Source organism: Phyllostomus discolor, chromosome 13 (genome assembly GCF_004126475.2).
Source record: "Phyllostomus discolor isolate MPI-MPIP mPhyDis1 chromosome 13, mPhyDis1.pri.v3, whole genome shotgun sequence".
Classification (NCBI taxonomy): domain Eukaryota; kingdom Metazoa; phylum Chordata; class Mammalia; order Chiroptera; family Phyllostomidae; genus Phyllostomus; species Phyllostomus discolor.
The window spans coordinates 56,187,589-56,215,529 of NC_040915.2; the positions used below are offsets into that span (position 1 = coordinate 56,187,589).

Here is a 27,941-nt window from a genome sequence, read left to right on the forward strand (position 1 = left end):
GGAACATCTGTCCACCCAGGGGTAGGTAGGAGCCAGGCAAGGAGGCGACCATCGCATCTACTTTGTTGTGGGTTCTGCCAGCCCAGCGTCCATCTCACCTTTCCTAAGGAGAAGCAGTCACCGGCCAATCTTAGTCCATCTGGTTGGAAGGGACTGACCCATTTGCCTAGCTCCACAGAGGGGCAGCTGAGCCGGGTCTAACCAATCAGCACATTCCATCTCCCTGGCCACAGTGATTGATTCAGTGAGGTCTACTAAACCCACAATGGCCAATGAGAGTCAGCCCAGGACTTGGGCTGGAGTCTGAAGGAAAGTGCTCTCTTCACTGGGAGTGTTGGCAGCATGGATGCTACAAGCCTGGAAGAGAAACGCTTGCCTTGTAGAGACAGAAGAAAATGGCATCGGAGAGGAAAGCAGAGTTGGTAGCTAAAGAAAGAAACTACCTGATAACATCACTGTGAGCCCTTGGATCCTGCTTGGTCTGAAACTGAAAGCACCCTTGGCTTGCAGTTACATGAACCATTAAATGTCACTTTCTCCTTAAGGCAGTTTGAGTTCGATTTCTGTTACTGTGCTAGAGAGGATTCCATTCATTCAGTACCTCTGTCATCCCAGATTTCCAATTTTCCTTTTTTTCAAACAATTCCGGTGATAGTTTTTTCTGTACCTTGGCTGGGATGGGGTGGGAAGGAGTGTCATTCATATACATATAAATTGTATTTATATATATATATTTATATATGTGTGTGTTTTTGTTTTACAAACATGGAACACCTAACTATAAGATTCCTCATCTCAAGACCCTACTTCCCCACCTTGAGTTATATATTGTCTTGAACCTTTTGCTTTCTGTTTATATACTTTATTTGCACCTATATGTAATCCTGCAACTTTTATTTATTCAGTTTAGCTGCTTTTAACTTCATAAAAGGATATCATAATGAATATAATCTTTAGGGCCTATCTTTATTTGTCCATGTAATATTATATTGCTAATATTCATCTGTATTGTCATGAGTCATTGAAGTTCACTCATTTTGACTCGTGTATAACATTTCATCATACGTGTACATCAGAGTTTATTCATTTCATTCTTCTCTTGTTGAGCATTTGGGCTATTTCTAAGTGTTTGCTCTTGTGAAGACTGCTTCTCTTGAATTCTGGTCAAGATGGTGGCATAGGTAAAATGGCTCACCTCCTCACACAACCACATCAAAATAACAACTGAAATGTAGAACAGCCATCACTCAGGAACATCAGAAATCGAGTGGAATGGAAGTCTGAAAACTATAACATTAAAGAAACCATATCTATCCAGACTGGTAGGAGAGGTGGAGATGCAGGATGGGCTAACCTCTCACCCACATGTGGTAGATAACAATTTGGGAGGGATATCTCTCAAGCGAGGAGTCCCAGCCCCACTCCAGGCCCCCCGCCCAGGGTTCTAGTGCCAGGAAGATAAGTCCCCATAACTTCAAGCTGCAAAAACCAGTGGTGATTGAGTCAAAGCAGTTCCCCATAAAGAACCCACACATGGACTTACTCAGACTCACTCCCTCTGAGTTCCAGCACTAGGGCAGCAGCTTGAAAGGCACCAGTGACCTATAGGGAGGAACTGAAGTGTCTGGCATCAAGGTGGGAGCTGGGGGACAGCTTTCTCCCAGACAGAAAGGCAAGTAGAGGCCATTGTCCCTTTTCTGAACCCTCCCTATACAGAGCCAACAGGTGGCTGTCATATCTGAGACTCCATCACCCTGGCTAACACTGTTTGCCCTGCCTTGGAGATCCCCTGAGACTTTGTCCTACCCAACATATGGGCCCACCCAGGATATGAATGGCTGATCTTGACTCATGATTAATAACTTCCTAAATGCTATCAAAGAAACAACATCCAGTGTTAGTAAGCCCTCAATCCTCAGCACTTGTATCTCTTGCTAAATGGACCCTTGTATCTCTTGCTAAATGTGTGGCGCTAGCAGCAGATAGCCTAGATTAGTAGCTTGGCTTCACCTAGGAATCTCCAAACCTAGCACAAGTAGCAGCCACTCAGATTGCTTTATAGCTCATGCAGTATGGCCACAGGACAGAACACAGGTGGGGGCTGACCTTGGCCTGCACCACCCAGGAAACTGCAGAGCCTGTGCACCCAGCAGACAGCTGCAGACCATGTCAGAATAGCCCCACCCTGCCCCTGCACAGCTGATTCTCCACAGAGGGCAGAGTTTGGTGGTCAATGGTCATAGCCAGAGCTTGCAGCTAACTGGCCTGGGTAAATTCCTCACATTGACTTGCCAACAGCAATCAAGGCTCAACACCAAGAGGAGGGTGTACTCAGCCCACACAAGGAGCACACCTCAATAACTCAGCTTGGGTGATAGGGGAGGCTGTGCCGCGGGATCCTATAGGATGCCTACTACATTAGGCCGTGTAGCAAGACAGGGAATCATAGCAGCTCTACCTAATATATAGAAATAAACACAGAGAGGCTGCCAAAATGAAGAGGCAAAGAAACATGGCTTAAATGAAAGAACAGATCAAAAGTCTAAAAAAGGAACTAAACAAAATGGAGATAAGCAATCTATTAGATGCAGAGTTCAAAACACTGGGTATTAGGGTGCTCAAGGAACTTAGTGAGGACCTTAACAGCATAAAAAAGACCCAGTCAGGAATGAAGGATACACTAATTGAAATAAAGGACAATTTACAGGGACACAACTGTAGAGTGGATGGAGCCAAGAATCAGATCAATGATTTGAAACATACAGAAGGGAAAAACGATCAATCAGAACAATAAGAAGAAAAATGAATTAAAAAAATGAGGATAGTATAAGCAGCCCCTCGGACAACTTCAAGAGGTCCAACATTCACATCATGGGGGTGCCAGAAGGAGAAGAGAAAGAGCAAGAAATTGGAAATCTACCTGAAAAAATAATGAAAGAAAAATTCCTTAATTTGGTGAAGGAAATAGACATGCAAATCCAGGAAGCACAGAGTCCCAAACAAGATGGAGCAAAGAAACTCACTCCAAGGCACATCATAATGAAAATTCCAAAGGTTAAAGGCAAAGAGAGAATCTTAAAAGCAGCCAGAGAAAAGAAGTTGGTTCCCTACAGGGGAGTTCCCACAGGACTGTCAGCTGATTTCTCAAAAGAAACTTTGAAAGCTAGAAGGGATTGGCAAGAAGTATTCAAAGTCATGAAAAGTGGGGACCTACAGCCAAGATTATTGTACCCAGCAAAGCTATTATTTAGAATTGAAGGGCTGATAAAGGGTTTCCCAGACAAGAAAAAGCTAAAAGAGTTCATCGTCACCAAACCATTATTTTATGAAATGTTAAAGGGACTTATTTATGAAAAAGAAAACCAAAACTATGAACAATAAAATGGCAATAAATACATACTTATCAACAACTGAATCTAAGAAACTAAGCAAATAAGAACAGAGAAGAATCATGGGAACAGAGAGCATTTCGATGGTTGCCAGATGGAAGGTGGGTATATGGGAATGGGTGAAGAGGTGAGGGGATTAAGAAGTATAAATTGGTAGTTACAGAATAGCCATGGGGATGTAAAGTACAGTATAGGAAATGGAGTAGCCAAGAACTTACAAGCATGACCCATGAACAGGAACAATGGTGTGGGGATTGCCTGAGGGGGTGGGGCAAAGGGGGAAAATTGAGACAACTACAATAGCATAATCAATAAAATATAATTTTTAAAAAGTGCTTCTCTTCTTTTTTTTCTTTTTCGTCATCTTGAATCCTGTAGTGCCTGCCAGGAACAGAACTTCTGCAACAACAAATATGTCTGGAAGGCTGTGGTCCAAGGCCATTTTTGCTGGCTATAAATGGGGTCTCTGGAACCAGAGGGAGCACATGGCTCTTCTTAAAATTGAAGGCGTTTATGCTCGAGATGAAACTGAATTCTATCTAGGAAAAAGATGTGCTTATGTGTGCAAAGCAAAGAACAACACAGTGACTCCTGGTGGTAAACCAAACAAAACCAGAGTCATCTGGGCAAAGGTAACTTGTGCTCATGGAAACAGTGGCTGGTGCGTGCTACATTCCGAAGCAACCTTCCTGCTAAGGCCATTGGACACAGAATCCGTGCAATGCTGTGCCCCTCCAGGATTTACACTTACTGATAAATAACAACCCTGACTATGTGGCTTGTTTGGGGGCCCTCTGGCAAAGCAAAGGATTCTGGGTTGGGGGACATGGTTGGGTTGCAGGTTCAGTCCCTGGTCAAGATGCAAAGGGAAGCCAACTAATGAATGTTTCTCTCACATGTCTATGGTTCTCACCTTTTTCTCCCTCTCCCCCCTCTCAAATAAGTAAATAAAATCTATTTTTAAAGAGTTAAAAAAAAAAGTGCTTCTCTTAACCTATGGTACATGTCTTATTGCAGTTAGGTTTTAAGGTCCTAGTTTTCATTTTGAATGGTAGGATCATGGGTATTATTACATTATTAAAAGTAATTAACTAAATAAATAAAAGCTTTCCATACATGGACCAAGATGTGTGTTCCATGACTAATCTAATTCTGTAAGCCTGAGGTTCAGAGAGAAAAATAAATTGGAAATATACTATCTATGTTGTTATATACCTTGTGTGTTGTATGGAGCAATATATCTTAGAACTCTTGCTGTAGTAGCACATATAGGTTTACTTAATTTTTTAAAAGATTTAATTCGTTTAATTTTAGAGACAGGGGAAGGGAGGGAGAAGGAGAGGGAGAGAAACACGGATCTATTTCTTCTTGCACACCCCCAACTGGAGACCTGACCCACAACCCAGGCATGTGGCCTGACTGGGAATTGAACCAGCAACCTCTCAGTTTACAGGCTGGTGCTCAGTCTACTGAGTCACACCAGCCAGGGCTAGGTCTATTTAATTTTTAACTGTTGCAGAATATCCTGTTAATGGGCATATGCTTTAAACATTTAAATGTTTTATCATGGAAAATTTCAAACATATATGAAAGAGAATGGTACAGTGGGGTTCCACATGTCCAACACCCAGCTGCAGTAATTATCAACACACGCTGATCTCGGCTCATCTCCACCCCCACCCACATGCTCTTCCACTTTTTGGCTTCTGTCAATGGTGCTAAAATGAAGGTCCCTTGTAAATAAATCTTTTCATGGAGGTGTAGAAGTATCTGTAGAATAAATTTACATTAGTGGGTTTGTTGGATCCAAAGATGGAGAATTCTGAAATCTGATAGATTTTGCTCACTTGTCCTCCGGAGGAGTTGCCCCAGGTCCCACTCTGCATCATCAATTCTTGGGCATCTTTCAAACTTCATACTCAGTACTGTTTCATTTCAGGTTCTTGCTTCTTGATTTTTCTTTTCTTTCTTCTATCTTAAATGGAAAGGGAGAAGATGCCCAGAGTAATGGAAAATGTGAGAGCCGTAGAAGTAAGGCCATTCTCACAGCTGTTCTTGGAAAGGGCTTGTTAACTTCTTGGGACCTGGTGGCTGTGGCTTCCAAGATCCTCAAGGCTCTAGCTGACCAGGGTGGGAGAAGGTGGGCTGCTGCCAGCCAGTGACCCCAAACACACACACACACACAGATAAAGCGAACTTGTGGTTTATCTTCCTTCCACATCACATCTGTGCTCAGTGTTTAATTATTGCCAGATATCATCTGTGTACAAATGAGAAGGTATAGGCAGCTGGGGAGGCTGCACTGCATAATTTGTATTGATCTACTAGTTTGTGGGCTTTAGGTCTTGGTTTTCTCACCAAACAAAAACAACAACCTTTAAGGTGTCTTTCAGCAATCAGATGTGAGGCTTCTCTGAATTCCATGTCATATTTGAATGTTACAGTTTTGTTGTTTTCCATGTAATAAATTACTTCTTCTAAGTGTTCTCAAAATGAAATAAGAAACTCTAGTCTGAGGATTCATTCATTTGTTCACCCAATTACTTAATGTATTGCACATTTCTTTTAGTTCTTTTGCTTTGGAATATTTTCTCATTTTTCTTGATTTGCAAAAAATTGGGGGGGGGGCATATATATTAAAGACCTCAAGATGAAACTAGTGTTTGACTCAATTGCTTTTACCCAAATTTGGTTTTCTTGACTTACTTTCATCTCAGAGTTTCTCTGGTTTTATGGAGTACGCATGCGTGTGCTTCCTAGTGTTGCTACAGCGATGATTGAACTAGTTCAGCTTTATTGTGGTATTTGTTAGGAGTCTTTGTGATAAGGATGGATCCATGGACTCAAAGAATACAGTAGTACATTCCTTCTTGTCTCATTTTATTTGTTCTCTGCTTTTCTGTCTTCTCTTACAGCAGCACTATTTTCTGTGTAGTTAGGGAAAATATCCAGAAACAACTTAAATTTACATGATCCTTACAGAGATCCTACGGAATACAGACCTCTCCCGCAGTTTTCAGTAGATCAAATTTTAGGGAAGACTAATTGGTTTTGATTTGGTGACATGCCTACCTCTGAGCCAATCATTGTAGCTAGGGGAGTGGATTACTCTGATTGGCCATTCAAGATCACATTCCCACCTATGAGGAGATGAGCTCTGTGAGTGACAGAGAGCTAGCATGGGCCAGGAAGGGATAGTTTTACTCACAAGGAAAGGATGCTGAGTCAACAATTCCTGTTTATTATCATCTCCCTGCAAAGTGATGTTGCTCTCCCCCAGGGTGAATGGAGTGTATATACATTTCCACACTCTCACCCAACTCACTCTTTTTTGTCCTCTTTAACTCACTGCTGTGCTCAGCCAATCTGTCCTATACAGTTGTACAACAGCAAGTGACTGGTCATTATTTTCTTCTAGTATTTTCTCTCAGTTCTTTTTCTTATCTTCAAATAGAGGTATAACCAGTGTAAAAGCAACCCGACTTACTGTTTCAAAGCTCTACTGACCCCTCATCCACTATCGACCTTTCTTGGTCAAATAGGCATGTGGTTCCTTTTTTTTTTAAGATTTTATTTACCTATTTTTTTAGACAGAGGGGAAGTGGGGGAGAAAGAGAGGGAGAGAAACATCAATGTGTGGCTGCCCCTTGCGTGTCTTCTACTGGGGAGCTGGCCTGCAACCCAGGCATGTGCCCTGATTGGGAATCGAACTGGCAACACTTTGGTTCACAGGCCGGCACTCAGTCCACTGAGCTGCACCAGCCAGGGTAGATCTTGCAGTTTCTGTCTCTTCTTCCACCTTGATAGTCTAGAAGTGATAGTTTTATGACCTCATCCATTCAGAATCAGACTTTTCTTCTGTGCCTTTTGGCCAGAAAATGGCCTGTAGATGTATTTATTTGGCCCCACACAATACAAATCTTTAAAATCTATTACAAACATTAAAAAACCAGGAGGCACCACAAATGTACCTGAATTTTTGGTTCTTTTGAACAAATCAGAAGATCTATGAATCATGGGCCCATGTTCCCAAGAACAACAATGTGCTTATCGGCCCTCTGGGCTAGCTGTGTGTTCCCAGGCCAACACTCCTAAGGGTGTTCCTGCCCGAGGCACCTTCGTTATTTAACATCTTACTTGCTAGTTATTTTTGCTTACACCTGGCCCACCTCACTCAGTCACATTCCCTGCCTGACCCCTGGAGCTTTGTTTGAGTTTGTGACTCCTGGTTGGGTGGCCATTGCAAAGCAGGAACAGGTTGAAGCAGAGTTTAAATCACTGATGAATCGGGGCCCAGATTGGTCTCTGCCTCAAGGGTAAAGCAGACATAGATTGATGGTATACTTCAAAGGCGGAAGAGACACTTCTAAGAGTTTTGAAAGAACTGCCGCTACTTGTCCGTATTACATCTATTGTACCTTTCAAGAGAATTATATGATGTTTAAATACAATAAATGAAAGTTTCCAGAAATAGATATAAATACTGTGGAAGAATGCTACCATGTCTTAAGTTTGAATCATCTGAAAGAAGCAAAATGAAATTCAAACTCTTAAAATCTTTTGCGAAAAGTTAAAGTATATTGTTTGTCCTCCTTTATGACTTCTAACCGTCCCATACAGTAAAAAATATTTGCAGAAGAAAGGAAGGAAAAAAGGAAGGAGGGGAAAAAGGAAGAAAACTACTTGAACACAGGGATCGGCTAATCCATGTTTTAAAAACTTAGTTTCTAGTTGTAAATAATTGGAAGAAGTTGCAAAAATATTACAGGGTAGTCCTGTGTACCTATTACTTAGATTCCCCCAAGCTAATATCTTTCATAACTACAGGCCAATTCCTTTTTGTATTCCAATGTCTCATAGTAGGTATTCAATGTTTATTGAATGCATATGCTTTTGCATAGAGAACTAATATTATCATCTGTTGATTTATTTAGCAGATTAGCCTATTGATTTTATTTTACTACCTTTGAGTAGGTAATATATGCACATGGGGCAAATTCAACAGATACAAAGGATATACAGTGAAAAGTAGGTCTCCGTCGGAGGTCTCTGTCCTTTCCCTACCTCCCGTCACCCAGAGACAGCCATTTACTCATTTCTTATGCCTCCTTCACACATAGTTAATGTTTGCAAACTTCCCACATATGCCGTCTCCTTCCCACCCCAACCCCATCGCAGCATTCCGTATGCACATCTTTTTCACTGCGCAGTGTGCATTGGAGACCATTCTGTGTATGTTCATAGAGTGCTTCTTCATTCTTAATGGCTATTTAATATGTGTTCCATCATATATTAAATGGCTGTACCATAATTTATTTAATCTGCTAATGGTGGGCATTTAGGCTGTTTGTTATTAAAAACAATACTTCACTGAATATCCATGTCTGTTTTTATTTAGTACAGATATACACATAGTCTCTTTAGGTACAAAAGCATATGTTCAATTTTTTGAAAGATTTTATTTATCTATTTATTTTTCAGAGAAAAGGGAGGGGGGGAGAAAGAGAGGGTGAGAAACATGAATGTGTAGTTGCCTCTCACAGGCTCCCACCTGGGGACCTGGCCCACAACCCAGGCATGTGCCCTGACTGGGAATCGAACTGGCGACCCTTTGGTTTGCAGGCCAGCACTCAATCTACTGAGCCACACCAGCCAGGGCTAAAGCATATGTTTAAAGACTTGAAATCCCTGACCTTTTCTATTTGGTCCTATAAATAGAACTTTGATGGCAGAAAATTTCCTGAAGCCTTGTGTGGTTTTTGGCCTAAGTCAATGAGATTTGCCAAAGGTCTGGCAGTTTTAACTGGTGCTGATGTACCTGTTGTTGGTTATTTTCATTGGAGTCTGATAAATAGGGAAAGGAACAAGATAAGTTCTACTCAATATGGTCTGCTAGGGATATGTCATGAAAGATAATGAAAGTGCATTACTTTTCTTCACTTGTATCACTTGTATCACTTGATCCAGCTCGCTTATCCAGTCCTTGCTTCTATCCAATGGGTCTTATCTTTTATTTGAAGTTCTTTTCCATCTCCCTTTACTGCCTGCCAGATTTTGGTGAAATTTCATTACTCAGTAAATACCTTCATTTCTATACAGCTTTATACTGCTGAGAGATGAATCATGTTACCTTTGTGTTGCTGGGCTGTGTCTTATTAACCATATCTTTCTTGAAGCAGAGTTTTAGAAATTGAAACCTGTTTTTTTTTTTCACCCTTATCTGGGTTTTCATTGAAGTCCCAGTTTTCATTGAAGTCACTGTGGAAAGGACTGTTCTCCACATTCAGAATTTATTTTGGTCCCATGAAACCCAGTGTTCCTAAGCAGCTGTTAGTTAACAAGCTGTCCCAAATGTCTGCAAAAATGGAAAGGATACATGAGGATAAGCTTATTGCTAAGTCATTTAGCCATTAATTCATGCAAAAATATTTTTTGAGTGCCTACTCTGGGCCAAGGAGCCTTGGCCTAAGTTGGTGAACAAGACAAGATCCCAGCCATTATGGAGTTTGTTCTGTGGCAAGTATGTTGTGGGACGTGGAGGAGAGACAAAAATAAGTAGACAAATTATTTAGTATGTAAGACGGTAATAAATGCCATAGCAGGGGTGGGGGGAGAGAGGGTAAATGGGGCAGGCTGAGGGAGGTTGGGAGTCAGGGACTCTGTGCATTGCCATTTTAAGTAGAATAGCCTGGGCAGGTCTTGCTAAAGGTGTGATATTTGAACTAAGCTGAGGATCTCCTTACAAAGTATTCTGTGTACATGTATGTGTACATGATTGCATGAAAATACCACTAATGACTTTGAAATTTTTAACAACTATATTGAGATATAATTGACATACTATTAAATTCACTCTTTTAAAGTGATTTACCACTTTAATTCAATTTAATACAATTTAATTCAATTTTAATACAATTCAGTGGTTTTTAGTATGCTTACAGAGTTGTACAAACATCACCATTATCTAATTCTAGAACATTTTCATCACCCCCCAAAAGAAACCCATTAGCAGTCACTACCCATTCCTCCTTCCCCCACCCCCTGGCAATCACTAATCTACTTTCTGTCTCTGTGGATATGCCTATTCTGGACATTTTGTATAAACAGAATCACACAGTACAAGGCACTTTGTGACTGGCTTTTTTCAGGGCATAATGCTTTCAAGGTTCATCAATGTGTCAGTACTTCATTTCTTGACAAATAATATTCCATTTTATGGATATACCACATTGGCTTATCCATTCATCAGTTGACGGTGACCTTGAATTTTAAATAGTGCAAAGTGTCATGGATGGGCTGCAGGAGTTGGTCTCACCAATAAAGACTGTACTGTGCGGCCTAGGGGGATACAATTGTCAGGAGTGATGTTGCCCAGCTTCAGTTAGCACTAATTAGGCTTGGTTCTGGAAAAACTAAAAACCCACCATACACAGATCCCCGCTTTCCCAGGTACCTCCGTCCTTAGCAGAAGCTCAGGATGGTACAAATGTGGCAGTGCAGATCTGTGGGTTTTTAGTGTGTTTTCTATTTTGTATCTTGAAAATCTTTTTTTCTACTTTAAAATGTAAACTTGTTTACCCAAGATGAATTCTCAATTAGTTTCTTTCTTTTCTTTTCTTTCTTTCTCTTTTTCATATTTTGTATGTGGTAGCAAGTAGAAGCAGATCATCCTAATCAAATATTTGCGAATATCTGAACAAAGCCATTCTGTTGGATGAAGCAAGACTCCACAGAGGAAGTGGGAATTGAAACTGAATTTTAAAGGAAGGGTTTCATTCTGATAGAGGACTAGATGAGGAAGGAAGTATGGCACGTCCCAAAGAGGGGCAGGGAACTGAAAATTTATCTTCTGGTAACTGGGAACTTCTAGGCCCTGTAGCACATGTCTTCGGTACATTAATTTGGCAGCCATCAATCTGTGCATAAAAAAGGTGATGTGTTGGAATCCTCTGGCCTTCTGTTCAAGGTAAGACTCGGTTTCAGAACTTCTCCAGGGGGATGTTTGAGTTATAGTCTCCGAGGCTGCATAAAAATGAACCCCATTAAAATCCAAATGGATAAATGGCTCCGCCCCACCCCGTTGAGATTAACTGTCTAAACGACACCGGTGCAGGAACCTGACACGTGCCAGAATGGCTAAGGTAAAATCGGCCCCTGACCTCCAGGGCCTTTCCCATTTGATCCTGGAGGTGGGGATGAGGGTGGAGGGCCAGGTGCAGGCGCCCCGCTCCGGGGAACTGTGGATTGGGGTGTGGGAACCGGGAAGGACAAGGCTCTCCTAACTACTGTACCGGAGCAGGCGGCGTGGGGCCTCCGGAGGGTACGCACATCGCCAGAACAGGATGCAAATCCCATTCCCGCCTAACTCTGTCAACCGCGAAGAGAAATGTTTGCCGCTGAAGGCCAAGTGCTGCAGGGGCGGGGATGAAGGGGCGGAGCGTGAATGTGGGGGCGGAGCGAGGGTGAGGGGGCGGAGCGAGGACAATAGGCGGGGCAAGACGGTAGGCGGGGCAAGAACAATGGGGTGGAGTGCAGTCGGGGGGCGGAGCTGGGGAAACAGGGTGGAGCACAGGCCGGGGCGGAGCGAGGTCGGGGGCGTGTCCAGCCGCCGGGCCCCGCCCCCCGCCGCAGGCGCGCCCGCTCCGCCTTCCCGCTCCCCCGGGAGGCCGCGGCGGTCGAGCGCCGGGAGGGAGGGGAGAGCGGGTCACGACGCTGTTGGGGCGGGGATAACCCCTCACGTGGAGCAGATGAAAGGGCCGCGGCGCGACGGCCGGGGGAGCGGAGCCGAGCCTGCGACCCACAAAGCCGCTGCTGCCGCCGCCGCCGCCGCCGCCGCCGCGATGGGGCTGTGAGGCGTCCGCCCGCACTCGGTCCTCCGCCGGCCCGCGACTATGCCCGGCCGCGCCCGCCCTCCGCGCCCTCCTGCCGCAGGACCATGAGGCCACGCTCGGGCGGGCGCCCAGGGGCCCCGGGCCGCCGTCGCCGCCGCCGCCCCCGCGGCCCCCGCAGCCCCTGCAGCCCCTGCAGCCACCGCCTGCCGCCGCCTCCGCCGCTGCCGCTGCTGCTCGGGCTGCTGCTGGCGGCCGCGGGGCCCGGCGCGGCGCGGGCCAAGGAGACGGCGTTCGTGGAGGTGGTGCTGTTCGAGTCGAGCCCGAGCGGAGACTACACCACCTACACCACCGGCCTCACGGGCCGCTTCTCGCGGGCCGGAGCCACGCTCAGCGCGGAGGGCGAGATCGTGCAGGTAGCTGCCCGCCGCTCGGGCCCCGCGCCACCGTCGCCACAAGATGGCTCCGGGGGCTGCGCCCGCCGACCCCGCCGCGGGCTGGCGGGCGGGAGGGGCGGCAAGGAGGCCAGCGGCATCCCTCCCTGGCGGGAGGGCGGGCGGGACGCGGCCTCCGGGGCGCCAAAGCTGGGGGCCAGCGCACGTGGGGTCTCGGCCTCCTGTGAGTCTGGGGGCAGTGAGGAGAACCTCGGGTCTGGGCACCCACGTTGGGGCGGCCTCCTTGGGCGGGTTGGGCATTTTGGTTCGCCTCAGGTGGAAGTCCCGGGAACTACCTGTTGAGTGCCAACTTCGGAAAGATGAGTGATGGAGGATGGGGTGGCTCATTTCAGGTAGCAGGCTTTGCTTTCCATCCATGCATGTTCGTTCTGGGAGCAGCCCGGTTTGTCTGAGGGGGAGTACAATCAGGCTCTTCCCTGGAACCTGCCGCCCGCCTCACCTGGGGGCTGATCCTGTTCAGGACTGTGGACGAGCAGCAGCAGGCAGGGGGAGCTGGCCGAGGAGGAGTGCCCTGGAGTGACCGTGGAACGCAGTCCTCTCTGCGTGCCTCCGTGCCTCCGATACAGAGGGTGGGAGGAAGACAGCCTGCTTGCTCCAGGGCCAAGGACTTCTAAGGAGGGCCTGGGATTAGGGAGACAGGGTCTCTCGCTGACAGGGCCTTCACTTTGCTCCACGTGAAAGAGGTCTGCATTTCAAAGTAAGCTTGGTAGGGAGAGCTTCAAGCTGAGCTCAAGCCTCCGCGGATGGTGGGTGAGCTGGGTAGAGATGCCTTCCTGCTTCCTTGGCTATGATTTAATCAACTTGCTGGTGGACGGCCAGCGCTCTTATGGTGGTTAATATGCATGCCTCAGATGGGGCGATTTGAAATGGTTGGCTTGTTTTTGAACCTTTTCGGGTGATGGGGATGGCTGCAGGGCCCAAGCTTCGGGCCTTTGCGCTTTGCTATTGAATAAGCTATGAATGAAGAGAAGGGGACTGGATGGAATGACTGCGTAGCAGCCTCTACCTTTCCCCCTCTCTGGTGCAGACTCAAAGCTCCGTGTGGATAGGACAGGGAGCTGTGCAGCTTGGCTCCTTAGAGGCGTGTCTTCACAAAGCTGGGGAGGCGCCTCTGCTGGACGATTAATTAGCAGCATTGTCTTACAGGGTTCTTATTCCCGTCTTAAACTTCTGCGTGGTAAATAGAAGGGGAAACACATGTTGTTTGAGTCCCGTGACTACATATGTTAAAGGCTTTGGGATGTTTTCCTTTAATAATGTTATAATTATGGTCTTTAATTTATAGGCTTTAGAGACGATGGTCTGCTGAAGATTCCTACACATTTCAGTCGCAGCCTTGAAGACAAGTCTGAATCTTAGAGCTTGCTATTTGTGACTCCTTGTTTCTCTTTGAGGATTCCACTATGCCCTGATGGCTTTAGAAATGTTTGATTTACGGCCTCCCAAGAGAAAAGATGTTTTAACACACTCTTCACTTTTTGAAGGAGACTTTTGAAGTTTGCGATTTTTATCTGCAGTGTTTTAACCTGCACTTTCTCCATGGTAGTTTGGCGAGCTATCCATTATGAGTAGTGCTGTGCCTTGGAGATAATCTTGGGTTCCCCATTTAATACAAAATTAGCAGTTTAAACACACCATTTGTAACTATTTTATCCCTGTGAGTAGGGAGATAATGTGTGAATTTAGCCAAAGGTATCCATTCTCTTGAAACTTTTTGAAGTGCTTATCTAACTCTTTGTAGTCCATTAGCTTAGGCAAAACTAACTAACTAACTAACTAAATAATAATAAGTGAACAACTGCTAAGTAAAGAAAAATGACTTAAAGGGTATTTAATAAATTTACCTGTTAAGCAATCACTAATAGGTGTCCTTAATTCCTTTATAACTGCAGTAATATTAGTGAGTTTATCTGAGTTGTTTGAATAGTCATTTCTTGGTGTTCTCAGTCTGTACCTTTAATAACTTTATTGTGGGAACCTAGTCACTGCGCCTTTCTGTGCACCGGAGTGCAGTGTGGCTTTCAGGACTGTGTGGGCACAGAGGCTGGCATGCTTTTATTAGTTCTTCGAATGCACTACCCAATTTAAGGAACTGGTGTAGCCCCTGTCAGCCCTGGAGAAGGTTTTTGTGAGGAAACTAATGTTTTTTTCGGACTACCAAGAGGGAACGTAACTTTTTGCGTGAGAAATGATAATGCAGAAGAAACAAATTGGTGTTCAGCTTCAGATTAATCACGTTTTCTAAGTGCCCTTGTTGAACTTTTCAAGCCTCCTTTTATTTTACCTTTTTATCTTTAAAAAACCTCTGCAGGATTTGCTATTGAATACTTTCTGGTCTTCAGAGCAGAGTTCATATTCTACAAGTAAACCTAAATAGTAGCACTAGAGTGTTGCTTTTGCTATTTCCAGTGGGGTTTAGTAGCCACTGTTCATGGTTTAGGGGAGAAAAAACCTGTTTGGGAGTCTCTCTCTTTTAAGAATTCTAAAATACAAAATTGGTTTGTATTACTGATATCCCTTCTCATTATATGCAATGAAGGGTGTGTGTGTGTGTGTGTGTGTGTGTGTTTATACAGTAGATACCTTATCATAGTCTGGTTTGCCCAGATACTTATAAAGTACCTGTTCAGTCATTTTCACGGTTTAGGGTAGGGGGAGGCCTGGTTAAGAAGTCTGTGTTTGAGAGAGAGTAATTCAAATCTTGGGATTAGTCACAGGATTCTTGGTTCTCTTCGTGTGCATTTTAGACTTAAATAACTTTCCCAAGGTCACAGTGTGCTCTGTTAGCACAGAGAACAATTTTTTTTTTTTTGACATCATCTGTGAAAGTTGTGAAAACAATGTGTGGATATGAAATGCTGTTAATTACTTTTATTGTCTTTTTCATGCAACATCAAAGCCCATTTGCTTATAAGAGTGTCAGGCATGCAGTGTGAATGCTAGAGGAATTAATTACATTTTTCCTGGAGCTCTGAAGTGTGGAGCTTTACAGGGTTCTTAGACACATTGATACATATTTCATCTTTGAACAAATTTGTTGCTATTAATGAGATTATTATCTGAAACTTTCAGACTTGGCTGTGCAACTCACATGGTTAGTGATGTTAAATAAAGGTCCGATTAAACACTGGCTAGTGGTATGTGGATTTGTTAAACAAAGAAAATTTGCATCACTAGAGATGAAAGATTGTTTTAAAGTGGAAATTCTTTCTCTCTCTCTCTCTTTCTTTCTCTCGAACTCAAATATTTAGAAATGCTTGAGAAATTCATTTGTAGAAGGAATCTGAATGGTAGGTTTTGTGTAACTTTAAAATCCACCTTTCTGGATCCTGGGTTAAGTGTTGAATGGTCTTGAAATCAGAGAAGAACTGAAAACATTAGGAACTAATATGGTACCTTTAGCTATGAGGGTTGGGAGAAGAGCTGGAAGGTGGGTTAGAAAGGCTAAGTAAGGTCCTTAAAAATCCAATGTTAACTAAGGATATCACAGAGAATAATTTTAGGAAACTAACTCTTCTGCCTTGTTTCCCTGTCAGTGCGTTTCTGCAGTTTAGCATTGGATCAAACACGTCCTTTTCATCTCCATTTTAAGTTAACTTAATAGGCCTGCCTCTAAAAACGGACTTGGCCTAATAAAACAATTGTGTGCTGACAGCTGATCTGGACTTATGCAGAAAGGGATTGCTGACTGTCTTGTCAGAAGGACCTTCATAGATTAAAATCAAGCATTCGATTGGGGGAGAAAATATTAGGACCATGTTTTGTGATCTTAGGGGCTCTTATTTTCTGTCTTTTCTCCTGAGATCTCATGGGAGTTACTAATAGAGTTCTTAGTGGAGATGAAGATGGGAATGGGAGGTAAGTGTGGAGTCTGTAGACTAAAGGGAAGGTGGTGGCATTTATTCCATTTATGGGCATTTATTGTGTATGGGGCACTGTGGCAAGCATGCCACATGTTTGCTTGTCTCATCTTGACATTAATATGGAATTAGCAACTACTGTTAACCCATTTTGCAGATGAGGAAACTGAGGCCAAGAAAGGCACTTTGACTTTTCCATTCTCACACAGCTAGCAAATGACAAAACCTGGACTAAACCCAGGTCGGTTTGGCTCATTTGTTCTTATTTTTGCCAAATAAATAGATTTGGCCAGTTAGGATTTTGACATTAACTCAAGTCTAACTTTCTAACAGTTTAGTATAAGGGTTCTTAACCTGAAGGTCACAGACTTCCAGTGATGGCACGTGAACCCCTGAAATTATGCATACAATCTTGTATGTGTGCACTTTTATTTCCCTGCAGAGAGACAGTTTTGCCTCTTGGAGGGTTCTGTTATGCCCCTCCTCCCAAGAGGGAAAAAGGAGTCACTATCTAGTACCTGTCATTCAATAGTCCATTAGTAAGAATTTGAGTGGAGTGATGTCAGGCTCAGGCTGGCAAGAATTGTAGAGAAGTTGTCATCTCCAGGTTTGCATGCTGCCATCATGCATATTTATTTGGTAGAGGTTTACCAAAGCCCTAGTCTATAGCAGACACTGTAATGCTGTTGTCTTCTGGAGTTCACTGTCTCTTTCTTAGAAGGACAGATGTGTATGGATGAATTATAATCCTACCCAACCGGGGTTGCTCACAGAATTGAGCCCTTAGCCCCTAAGGCATCCATTGTCTATAATGGATTAACCTCTCTCCTCTGCATCTGTCTGGTACTAGTTAAATGCATCGTCCATGGGAGAAGTGAGAAAATAGTCATTCAAAGAATTTCCTGTACTTAGATGGTGAAGTGCAGAAAGGCAGCAATTTGATGCAGGAGAGCAGTGTGTAAATTGTTCCCTTTCACCGTGCATTGGAAAATGAAGTGGAGCATCTGTCAGTGTTGCCGTGACTTAAGAGCAACTTCTCACACCTTCCCTGTGGACCTGGGCTCTGTGGGTTTGCATCTGTTTGTTTTTGCCCATCCCTGGATTTACCCCTGGGTCCCCAGTGCCTGCGACTTATCAGACACTAGATGCTTAGTGGATGAACGATGGGTTTAGGGTTGCCACCAGGCAGGCAGTGGGTCTTCATGGGTTTGGGTTAATTGGTGAGAACAATTTCGTTTGCTTAGGTTTATACATTTTTGGGCTCTCTTTTTATTTGGTCGTTATTTCCTGAAACGTGCTGGATTAGATGGAAAGAGTAGACCTCTCTCTGGTTCTGGTACAGTCACTGGTATTATGCAAAGTTGTATCAGAGTGATGTGTGTGTGTGTGTGTGTGTGTGTGTGGGAGAGAGAGAGAGAGAGAGAGACGGATAGATAGATAGATATGAGGGGAAGAACACCTGGCATTATAAAGGTCTGAAGGTGGTCCTTGTTTGATAAAATACTGAATATTGACAGAGCTCTAATGTGGACAGCTGTTATGGATGGACATAACATGAAGAGTAGTTCATGGCCAAGCCATAACGTCCCTGGGAGTCACTTTGAAAGGTTGGGTATTCAAAATCATCCTTAACTTGAATATATGCCATGGGAAAACTTTGCTCCTGGATGGCGTTTCCTCAAGTCTGTAGAATGGATTTAGAGTTCATGACAAAAGTGACATTTAAATCACTTCTGATAATCAGAAAAACCAGATTCAGCCCTCTAATGTATTAGGTGAGGAGACTGAGGTCCAAAGAAATGAAGCACCTTGCCCAGGGCCAGGTGGCAAGGCAGAGGTGAACCTGAATTCACATTCAGGTCTCCTGGCTCCTAGGCTTTGGAGCCTTTCTGTCACCCCAGCTGCACCTCAGCTGAGCGTATGGGGGAAGAGCAGATGTCGAAGTGTGCTTTGTGATCAGGTATATAACTGGGGAGAGCCCGTTCTCGGTAAATTGTGCATTGGGTTTAAGCAACTCCTTCTCTCCTCTAATTTAGATTTTGAGTTGCTCTGTTTTACCATCTATCAGACTTTTAAAAATGGCTACTGATGCTTCCTATATGCCAGACACTGTGCACAGTGCTTTTTGTTCATGATTTTTTAAAAATTATTTTTATTTTTTTCAATTACAGTTTACATTCAACATTATTTTGTATTAGTTTCAGGTGTATAGCATATCAGTTAGACAATAATCCTATTCCTTTGTCTGCATTTAACCTGCGAAGCAGATGACATGCCCCAGGTTGAGGAAACCAAGCTTGGAAAGGTAAAGTTATTTGTCCAAATCACTGACTAAGTGGGATGTAAGGCTGAGATTCAAATTCAGGTGTGACTGATTCTAAGCCATTTCTGTTTTTCTGGCACTTTCTTCTGCTTCAAATGAGAAGATGGGGAAGACGGACTGACGAAGAAATGAGTGTGTAACTTTAACAGAAAAACTACCCTTACAGAGATTTATTTCCCTCCTTCCCTTCCCTTCCCTTTCCTCCCCTCCCCTCCCCCCTCCCTCCCTTCTTTCCTTCCTTCCTTCCTTCCTTCCTTCCTTCCTTCCTTCCTTCCTTCCCTTCTTCTTCTTTTTTAATCACAGAAGTCTCATTCTAACTTGTGTTTTTCCATGAGGAGCCAATCTGATAAGTCTAGGAAGAGGAATCAGTGATTTGAAGTATCCAGCTGTCACTCGATGGTACTTCCTTTTTTTTTTTTTTTTTTCTGTTAGGAAAGTTAGAACGTCTGTAGTGTTCTGGCATTTAAAGGAATTTCTGGTGTGAGACACACCACCTTGTTGTGGCTGACTTGTTAAGAGCCATTTTGGTTTCTGCATGGCTTTCTCCAAAGAGGTCATGTCTCGTGTTCATTCCCTATTTGATTTAAAAGGTTGTTGAGAACCTAAAGCTGTGGATTCTCCCTGCTCTTTTCATCCTCCTGGCTGTTAAAACTTATTATGGGTGCTGCATTCCTTGGTAGGCAGGCACTCAGTGCTGCCTTCTGTCTGCCAGACGCTGTGCGAGGCGAGGCAGCAGGTGGGGATGAGTAAGGCGCTGTCCCTGGCCGCAGGCAGCTGAGTATAGGGACAGACAGCATGTGAACCACAGTGCTGTCCGGGAGACCACATTCATAGGATACCGGAGGGGGTGGGGAGCACCTGGCCCAGGGAGCTAAGTTTAGGCCTGGGCAACCCATTCTGAAGAAACATGTCTTTAATGACATAGTACCTGGATTTGCACCTCCTGGCCTCTTCCAACTCATTTTTACCTACCTTTGAGGTTGAAGATGATAACCCCTTTGTGGAGACATGCCTTTATACCTGTCAGACAGTATAGGGAGGATGCAAAGAGTAGAGGTTCTTTGTTCCATTTGTACTTGAATGAGATGTTTTAAAACATGACTTTTAGCGGCTCTGTTGACTCATGATAGTGTACAGAGAATGAGGTCAGCTGACCCATTTTGGTTCAAGGAAGAGCATTTTATTTTTATTACCCTTAAGATGTGTTGTAAGACAATATTAATCCTGTTCTCTCCCTAGTAGCCAGTGTGATATGGTTGTTTAGAAACTCAATGTGCAGAGTCGATTCAGTGATAACAGACTTTCATGACCCTAGAAATTTGATGTGAAAATGCATGTTGGAATGGGAACTTGTGGCCTCCTAGTGCAGAAGCTGTTGCATTTGTAAAATAAAAGACTGGAGGTCGTAGTCAGTTGATTTTGTATAAGGTCCCACCTAGTGCTGTAAGAATTTGAATAAAACTTGAGTTTTTACTTAGACTTAATTCAAGTAATTTGTATCCTACTGTGGATACAGCCTAGAGAAGGAACATAGCTCTTATGCCCCCATGAAGTGTGTTTTTCAGATGTTATTTCTGTGATTTCTCCCGTACAAATACGGACAATTTTGCCCCAGAGGAAACTGAGGCTTAGAGTCTAAGTAAGCTTAGCAAGGCCACAGAGCTAGGATTGAATTTAGGTCACCTGAAGCCAAAACTTACTGACCTGCTGGCCTGAGACCTAGGTGTATTTTTGGTAAAATTAGGCAGAGATATTAGAATAGATTCAGTTTCTTCTAATTGGAGCCAAGATCTCCCTTTAAAAATAATTCACCTATAACTTATGTTTTATTTATTTTTAATTTTTATAAAAGATTTTATTTACTTTTAGAGAGGAAGGGAAGGGAGAAAGAAAGGGAGAGAAACATCGATCCGTTGCCTCCCGTACGCACCATGACAGGGAGCCAAACCTGCACCCCAGGCACACCTTGCCCTGATGCAGGTCCCTGACTGGGAATCAAACCAGCGATCTTCCGCTTTGCAGAGCAACCCTCAGCCAACTGAGCCACATCAGTCGGAGCTATGGCTTGTGTTTTAATTATGAAAATAATGCATGCTTATTGGAAAATACAGAAAAGTATGAAAAAGAAAATCAATCCCACTATCTACAGATAACCTCTGTTAACCTTTTGTATTTTCTTATAACATTTTTTTTCTTTCTTGAACTGGGAAGGATTTTAAAGAAAATTGGTAAAAACATAGCATGGTGTTTTTAACCCTTCATCCACCTTGAGCATTTTCCTCTTACTAAATGCTCTGATACTTATTTAGTGTCTGTGTAACATCTACTTGTTTTTCGTTATTATAAGTAATGATGTGAAGAATATCCTTTCTCTATCCCTTGGTTATTTTCATAGGATGACCTTCTAGAATTAGAACCACTGGGTCAATGGATGTAAACATTTTTAATGTTCCTACTACCTGTTGCCTGCTTGGGCTGCAGAAAAGTGGCTCTAATTCACATACCTGTACCAGATTGGCATAGGTACGTTCCCACACACTCCTGCTCACAGTGGGTTTGCATCTGTTTCTTAAAAACAATCAGAACCAAAAAGCAACTTTATAAAAATAAAAGTCTGTATATTCCAGTCATTTAGTAAATACTAAATCCTGGCTTTTCCCTTTGCCATGAGTAATGTCCACGTAGAAGGGAAGGTCCCTGGCGTGATATCTGGAACCTCCCTTGTAGATGTGTCTGAGCACAACTCATGAGCAGTAAGCTGCTGTTGTGTTCTGGGTAGGGACACAGTGGCTGTCCAGGCAGATGGCAGTGCTCAGAGATCTAGCGAAGACTTCACTGAAGGGACCGCTGTGCGGTCGGCACACTGCCGGGCAGGCAGACTGCCCAGGAAGATGCTCCTGCACTCTCTGCTTTCTGTCCTGCCTCTTCCCCAGGGTGCAGGCTGTCTGCTTATGAGCAGGCTGGTTTTGGAAAGGCGGTTTAAATCTGTCCTCTCCATTTGGAGTGACGCTGTCAGTCTGTGGTAGGCAGAGATGCAGATAGAACCACCTACCAGACTATCAGGGCTGCATTTAAACGGCGGCAGGTCCCTGGGCTGAAAATGACTTCATGGTTTGATCCCTTAAAAATGTAGAAGTGTTACATAAAAGTCTGGGGCTTTGGCTCCTCTCGAAAAATTAAAAGTCTGGCAATAGTGAGCCCACATTCCCTCATGGGCAATAGCTGGGCCTGCCCCGTGGAAGTTGCAGCTGTTCCCTTCAGATGGGACACGGGCCCTCCAGTTCACAAGTCTTTGTCCAGTTGCTTCAGTGTACTTCACCCACTGGTAATTACATTTACCAGCATCTGCCCCTTGTAGGCATTGGGATTTGCCACGTCTCTGTCTCTGAAAGATCTGAAGCTGAAAGCTTCCTCAGCTGGCCAGTGTGTCTGAATTCCGTTAGTGGCGTTATGACACTTGGGACCCCATGAGCCTCAAGTTATGCTACTGGGAAAGGCCTGACTGGACCTGATGTGACCAGGGTACTCTTTTTACTCTTGTTCTTCTTGAAGGCTCAAGTCTCAGGGCCATTTGGCCTGCACCTTCGTTAAGATCTTTGTCCCTTCTCTCTTTTTGCTCCTTGGTTGGCTACTAGTTACTGTTTGAATTGACTGACGCCCTGAAAATGCTGTGGCTCAGCTCTCCTTTTAAGTGAGGGAACTGTGAGCAAGGGCCTTAGGCCCTTAGACACAAGAGGAGCTGAGATTAGAACTTAGGTCTTTTAGCACTTTCACGTGCTCCTCTTGCTAGAATGGCATCCTACATTGGATGGCTGAGTTCCAGAAAATCTTCCATGTGCCCAGTGCTTTAGGGTCCCTAGAGCACTTCCACTTGTATTATCTTGTTTTATCCCCTCGGCTAGGAGCACCTTCCCTGGATTCCGCCCCAGAAGGCCATTTGCTGTTCAGGTTATCCTGGTTGCCAAGGCTTGTCCCACACTTGATACAGAATGCTTTTCTTGGGACCTAATTGTACACTTTTACTTAAATGCACTTGACATTGTGTGTTCAGCACCTTCATGCAATTTTTGGAAGTAACACTGGTTACTTGGAGACTTGGCATCTTTTCAGAAAGTGCCTCAGTCTTGGAGTAGGTGGTAAGCAGGCAGCTAATGGTATGTAAAGAATGTTGCAAGCTTGACTTGCAAAGCCATTTCAGAATTTAAGTCAAAGTCGCTTGTGGCCAAGTCAAAGGGAAATGGTGTACTCGAGATTCAAGATGATGATGCTTGGTTTGTTCTTTCCTTCTTCGTACTAGATGCTGCCCAGAGTCTCCCTGCCTCACACTCTTTCCTCCCGTCGCTTCCTCCCCTCCCCACCATTCGTCTTTTCAAAGTAACCTCTGATCTCCTCACCCCTTGGGTCCAAACCGTTCAGTGCCCTCCCTTGGTTTACTACCGAGCTGAGTACGGAGGTGACCTGGGCTCTCTCTCTAGCCTTTCTTCTCACTGTTACTTTGGGACTTGGGTCTGGGTGCAATGTGCTTTTGCCCTCATTTCCTGAATGGGTCCTGGGCTCTCCTCCTTCCGTGCCCTTCATTTTGGATTACCCTTCTGTGTTATACTAATTTCTACGCCTCCACTTTCCAGACCCTCATCTTTGCCCTCTATCCTTTCTTTTCCCCAACTTCCCGTCCTTCCCATCAAGCATTGCTAAGCTCTACTGGTGTTTTCCTTCAAATCAAAGCACTCCGTTTTTCGCTTCTCAGCTGGTCTCAAATTCCTTATTGTAGGTATTCTTTCATTAATGCTTTCTTTGCCCCACAAGATCACAGCTCCTGGTAGATAGAGCTTGTGTCATACTTGTCCCCCTACTGCTTTGCAATAAAACTCTTAAATATTTACTGATTGAAATTCTTCTTCTAGATCAAAATAATTTGTGATGGGATAGTGGTGGGGATGTTAGTGTGGCCAGAAAAAGACTTGGGTTTTGAGGCAGAACTTGGTATGATTGTAGAAATAATTCACAGACAGTTTTCAGACATGGGTGTGTCCTAGAGCTATTCTAAATAGTTGGGATGGACCAGACTCAAAATAATTTCACCTTGCCTCTGCTCTCCAGGAGGAAGGTCTGGAAAAAGGAGGTGGGACTAGGAGATGACACCATCTAACTCTTCCAGGCCTGGTTGTGACTCCCTGGGTACATTGTTCAAAGAATCCTGGAGAAGAGAACATCTCAGTCTGTGTGTAGACTTTTAGGGAGTGTGTTTTATTTAAATTTGAATAATATCTTGGTGTCACTTAGAAAATTGGTACTTTTGGGTAACAGCAAAAATTATATGCAGTTCCAGAATGATCCATCAGAAGCAACCATATGTGGGTCCTTATTAAATTTGTACCATATTGTTTGCTCAAATTATCCCCCCACTTTGGAAGTTCTTGTGTGGGCCTTGATCCTGTGTTTGAGTGTGTTGTGGGAAGCAGATTTAAAGGACTAGAGAGACCAGCAGGCTATCTGTGGAAGACTTGATATTTCAACTTAATAATAAACATTTGATTTTTCTACTCTCTTTTTTTTTCAAAGTTTTTATATCCTAGATAAGAACTCTTTTTTTTTTCCTCCAAAGATTTTATTTTTAAAGAGAGAGGAAAGGAGGGGGAAAGAGAGGGAGAGAAGCATCAGTGTGTGGTTGCCTCTCATGTGCCCCCTGCTAATGGGGACCTGGCCTGCAACCCAGGCATATTCCCTGACTGGGAATCGAACTGGTGACCCTTTGGTTTGCAGTCCTGCACTCAATCCACTGAGCTATACCAGCCAGCCAGGGATCTACTGTTTATGGGGCCCACTATAAGCATTTAGGAGTTATTAAATTACAGTAGTCCCCCATTCCATGACAAGACCCCTCAGTTGATGCCTGAAACTGCAGATAACCTATGGGGGGGGGGCAAAACCCCCAGAATTTATTTACGAAAAATTGTGTCTTAATTCTGACATGTATAAACTTTAGTCACCTTCAAAGCACTCTCCATTTGATGCAGTACACCTATTGAGACGTTTTTCCCACTGCTCAAAACAGTTTTGAACTCGGTGATTTTGATGCCTTTTACTGCTTGTGCCATTTTTTTGTTTCACCTCTGCACATCGGCAAAACGTTTCCCTTTGAGGACTTTTTTCATCTCTGGAAACAAGAAGTTGCTTGAGGCGAGATTGGGTGGGGCGGGGGGGGGTGTCATACTGTTTTTTGGTCAAAAACTGCTGAACACTCAGCGTGGTGTGGGCAGGTGTGCTTGTAAATCACCCATCATGAAATGGGCAAAGGTACTGAAAGAGTCTTCAAAAAAAATTCACCGAAGCTGAACGCAGTCTCCCACAATGCCAGCTGGCACACTGATACAGACGGGTTCCTAGAACACTCACCTAGCTGGGAAAGCCTGTACTACAAGGGTCCGCCCTCCAGAAGATAATTCTGGGTTTTTTTGGGGGGGTCCCGCCTTGTGTATACCCTGTTTTTTTTTTTCTTATCTATATATACCTTTTCACTTAAGGAAGCACTTTATGGCTCCTTTTGGGCATCTCTTTGGCATATCCAAATTGCCAGCATCTTTTGCTTTGGGGCCATTATTAAGTAAAATAAGTATTACTTAGACACAAGCAACTGTGATACCGTGACAGCTGATCCGATCACTGAGATGGCTACTAAGTGACTGATGGGCACGTAGCATGTACAGCATGGATACATTGGACAAAGGGATGATTCAAGTCCCAGGAAGGTGCAAGATTTCATCACACTCCTCAGAAAGGTGTGCAATTTGAAACTTTTGCATTGTTTTTTTCTGGAATTTTCCATTTAAAATTTTTAGACTGCAGTTGACCTGTGGGTAACTGAAACCGTGGATAAGGTGGGACTACTGTGTCGCTTAGTTGTGTACATGTTAGCATGTCGAGATCTTTTGGTTTTTGTGGAGCAGTGGCTGTTATAGGGCACTGGGACCTTCAGGCCTATTCCAGAGCCTACCCATGATGTGTTGTATTTCACCAGTACTAGAGGGTTTTCATGGCATCTCCACTCTCGAAATGTTTCGGTGCCCATCAGTAAATGTTACCCTCATCCAGGAAGTTAAATGAACAGCTTATGTATAGTTTTGAAGTTTTGGTGTTACTTGTTAAATCCCTAGGACACATATAAACTTGCTTTGTGGCATTAAATGTGCCGTGTGGGGTGATTGCAAGTTCTAGTGGCAGTGGTAATTTTTGCATTTCCTGACTCTTGTGTTTAAATTTGCAGTCTCAACATTGCATCACCATAAGTTTTCACATTTAATGAATATTTATGTTGAGCTGAGTTCTATACGAATGTGGTGGTTTCTGACTTGATTATAGCTTGCTGTGTACTGTGGCCAGGGGTGCCCTACAGACAACAGAATTGGCACACGTCTCAGCATGCCAAGCCCTGGCGGATGTGGTTAGGGACCATGGTGACTGGTGCTCTGGTTGCCTTGCCAACCTTGATTTTGGAAGGGGGAGACTCTAAAACAGCAATGGGATGGGGTAGAATAGTTTTGAATATTCCAAGGAAGATTATTGCCTATATATGCCCCTATAAGAAGTTGTAGAACACTATACAATTCTTACTGCATGCTCAGGTAACATTAATTAATTTTCTTAATAATTAATTTCTTAATTTACTTATGCAAGGCTGTTTTAATTGTCCTCTTGCAAACTTGTAGAAGTTGTATGGTGGGCCTTCCATGTATGAGTGTCTTCATTACTTGCTACAGGGTAAATAGGGAATCTTCTGTCTCTTAATATTTCAACCCCTCCACTTCCTCCCCTCAGCCCACATCCCTTGCCCTCTGGTAACTAACCTAGAGATGGCTGATCGAGGGAGGGGAGGAAAAGAAGAAAGGAGGGCGGTGGGTGGGAGACTCCCTTCCTCCAGTTTTGTATCTCCATTCCTTCCTGCTCCCTATCTCAAGAAGGCCTATCCTCTCCCCTCCCTAGTCTTATGCAGGGGTGGGCAAAAGTGGGTTTACAGTTGTGAGTATATGAAACACAGTTTATTCTTGTATTATTATAGTCATAACCTGCATGTCTTTTTCCATACAAACAACTGTAAACCTACTTTTGCCTACCCCTGTATATTCTGTAAGCAAAGACCCTGGTGGTCACAGGTGTCATCACCCATAAGTGGGGTCTTAGGATGCCCAGCTCACACGGTTGGGCAGTTGGAACTGGGATGGGAAGAAGAGGGATGTGTCCCTGGTATCCCACACTGGAATACCCTTTGCCACTTTCCAGATGTTGTCTTGAGTGCTGTGGTCCTTAGTGTTGTGCAGTGAAACGTCCAGAAGGGAACCGATCAGTCCTATTAAGCCAGATGGGACTCCTGGGCACAGGCTCCCGAGCTCCTGGAGTCTGATTTGTGAAGGTTCAACAAGTCAGACAGTCTCCCACTGCAGAGTCTGCCGTCAAGACTTATCACACAAAAAAGCAAACCCTTTACTCGTGTGAATGGAAATTTACTATCTCAGAAGGGAAGGCTGGTCACAAGTTTTAATCTTCTCTTGCTGACTTGGAGGTACCCTCTGTGGCTCTCCATTAGAGTGTATCCTCCTTCAGGGCAGGGGTGCTGTCTTCTGACATTTTCCCCACTCCAGCCCAAAGGATCCCTTTGTGCAAATTAGGAAAAGCTGTCTCTTCCTCAAGAGACAAACTTGACTTCTGTTTGCCACAAATGGGTAATAACGTGCACCTAGGAAGACCACAAATGTAAACGGCACCCCCTAGAGTCGTGCAGTGCATGAGGCCATATCCCTCTTGGTTGATGTGGCACCCCTCTAACAGTTGGTCCCTCTTCTCCGGTGCTTCTCTCAGCAGTTCAGATTTGCTACTTCTGATTTCAGTAGTCCGTTCCTGGAAAACTAGGGAACCACGTGTGTTAGAATTGAATGTAAAGTTAGAAACAAGATACGAGGGGTGGGGAGTAAGGAGTTTAGGACACAGATTCTTGACCTCTGCTTCTGCTGCTTTTCTGCTTTGTGCTGACCGGAGTAGGGTCCTCAAACCTTCGGTGTGCTATAATTAAAAGGTAGGCTGTTGTGGAGCAG

At 44.0% G+C, this 27,941-nt stretch overlaps 1 protein-coding gene and 1 pseudogene across 1 annotated transcript in view; both read left to right on the top strand.

The window, feature by feature from the left end:
- The first annotated feature begins 3,732 nt into the window (after positions 1-3,732).
- LOC114509827 lies at positions 3,733-4,250 on the top strand (annotated as a pseudogene).
- A 7,800-nt stretch (positions 4,251-12,050) lies between these two features.
- ZNRF3 (zinc and ring finger 3) overlaps positions 12,051-27,941 on the top strand; it is a 139,920-nt gene continuing 124,029 nt past the window's right edge. Inside the window, exon 1 of the mRNA XM_028527608.2 lies at positions 12,051-12,633. Coding sequence (XP_028383409.1) covers positions 12,325-12,633 — 309 coding nt within the window. The 5' untranslated portion in view covers positions 12,051-12,324. The remainder of the gene's footprint in view (positions 12,634-27,941) is intronic.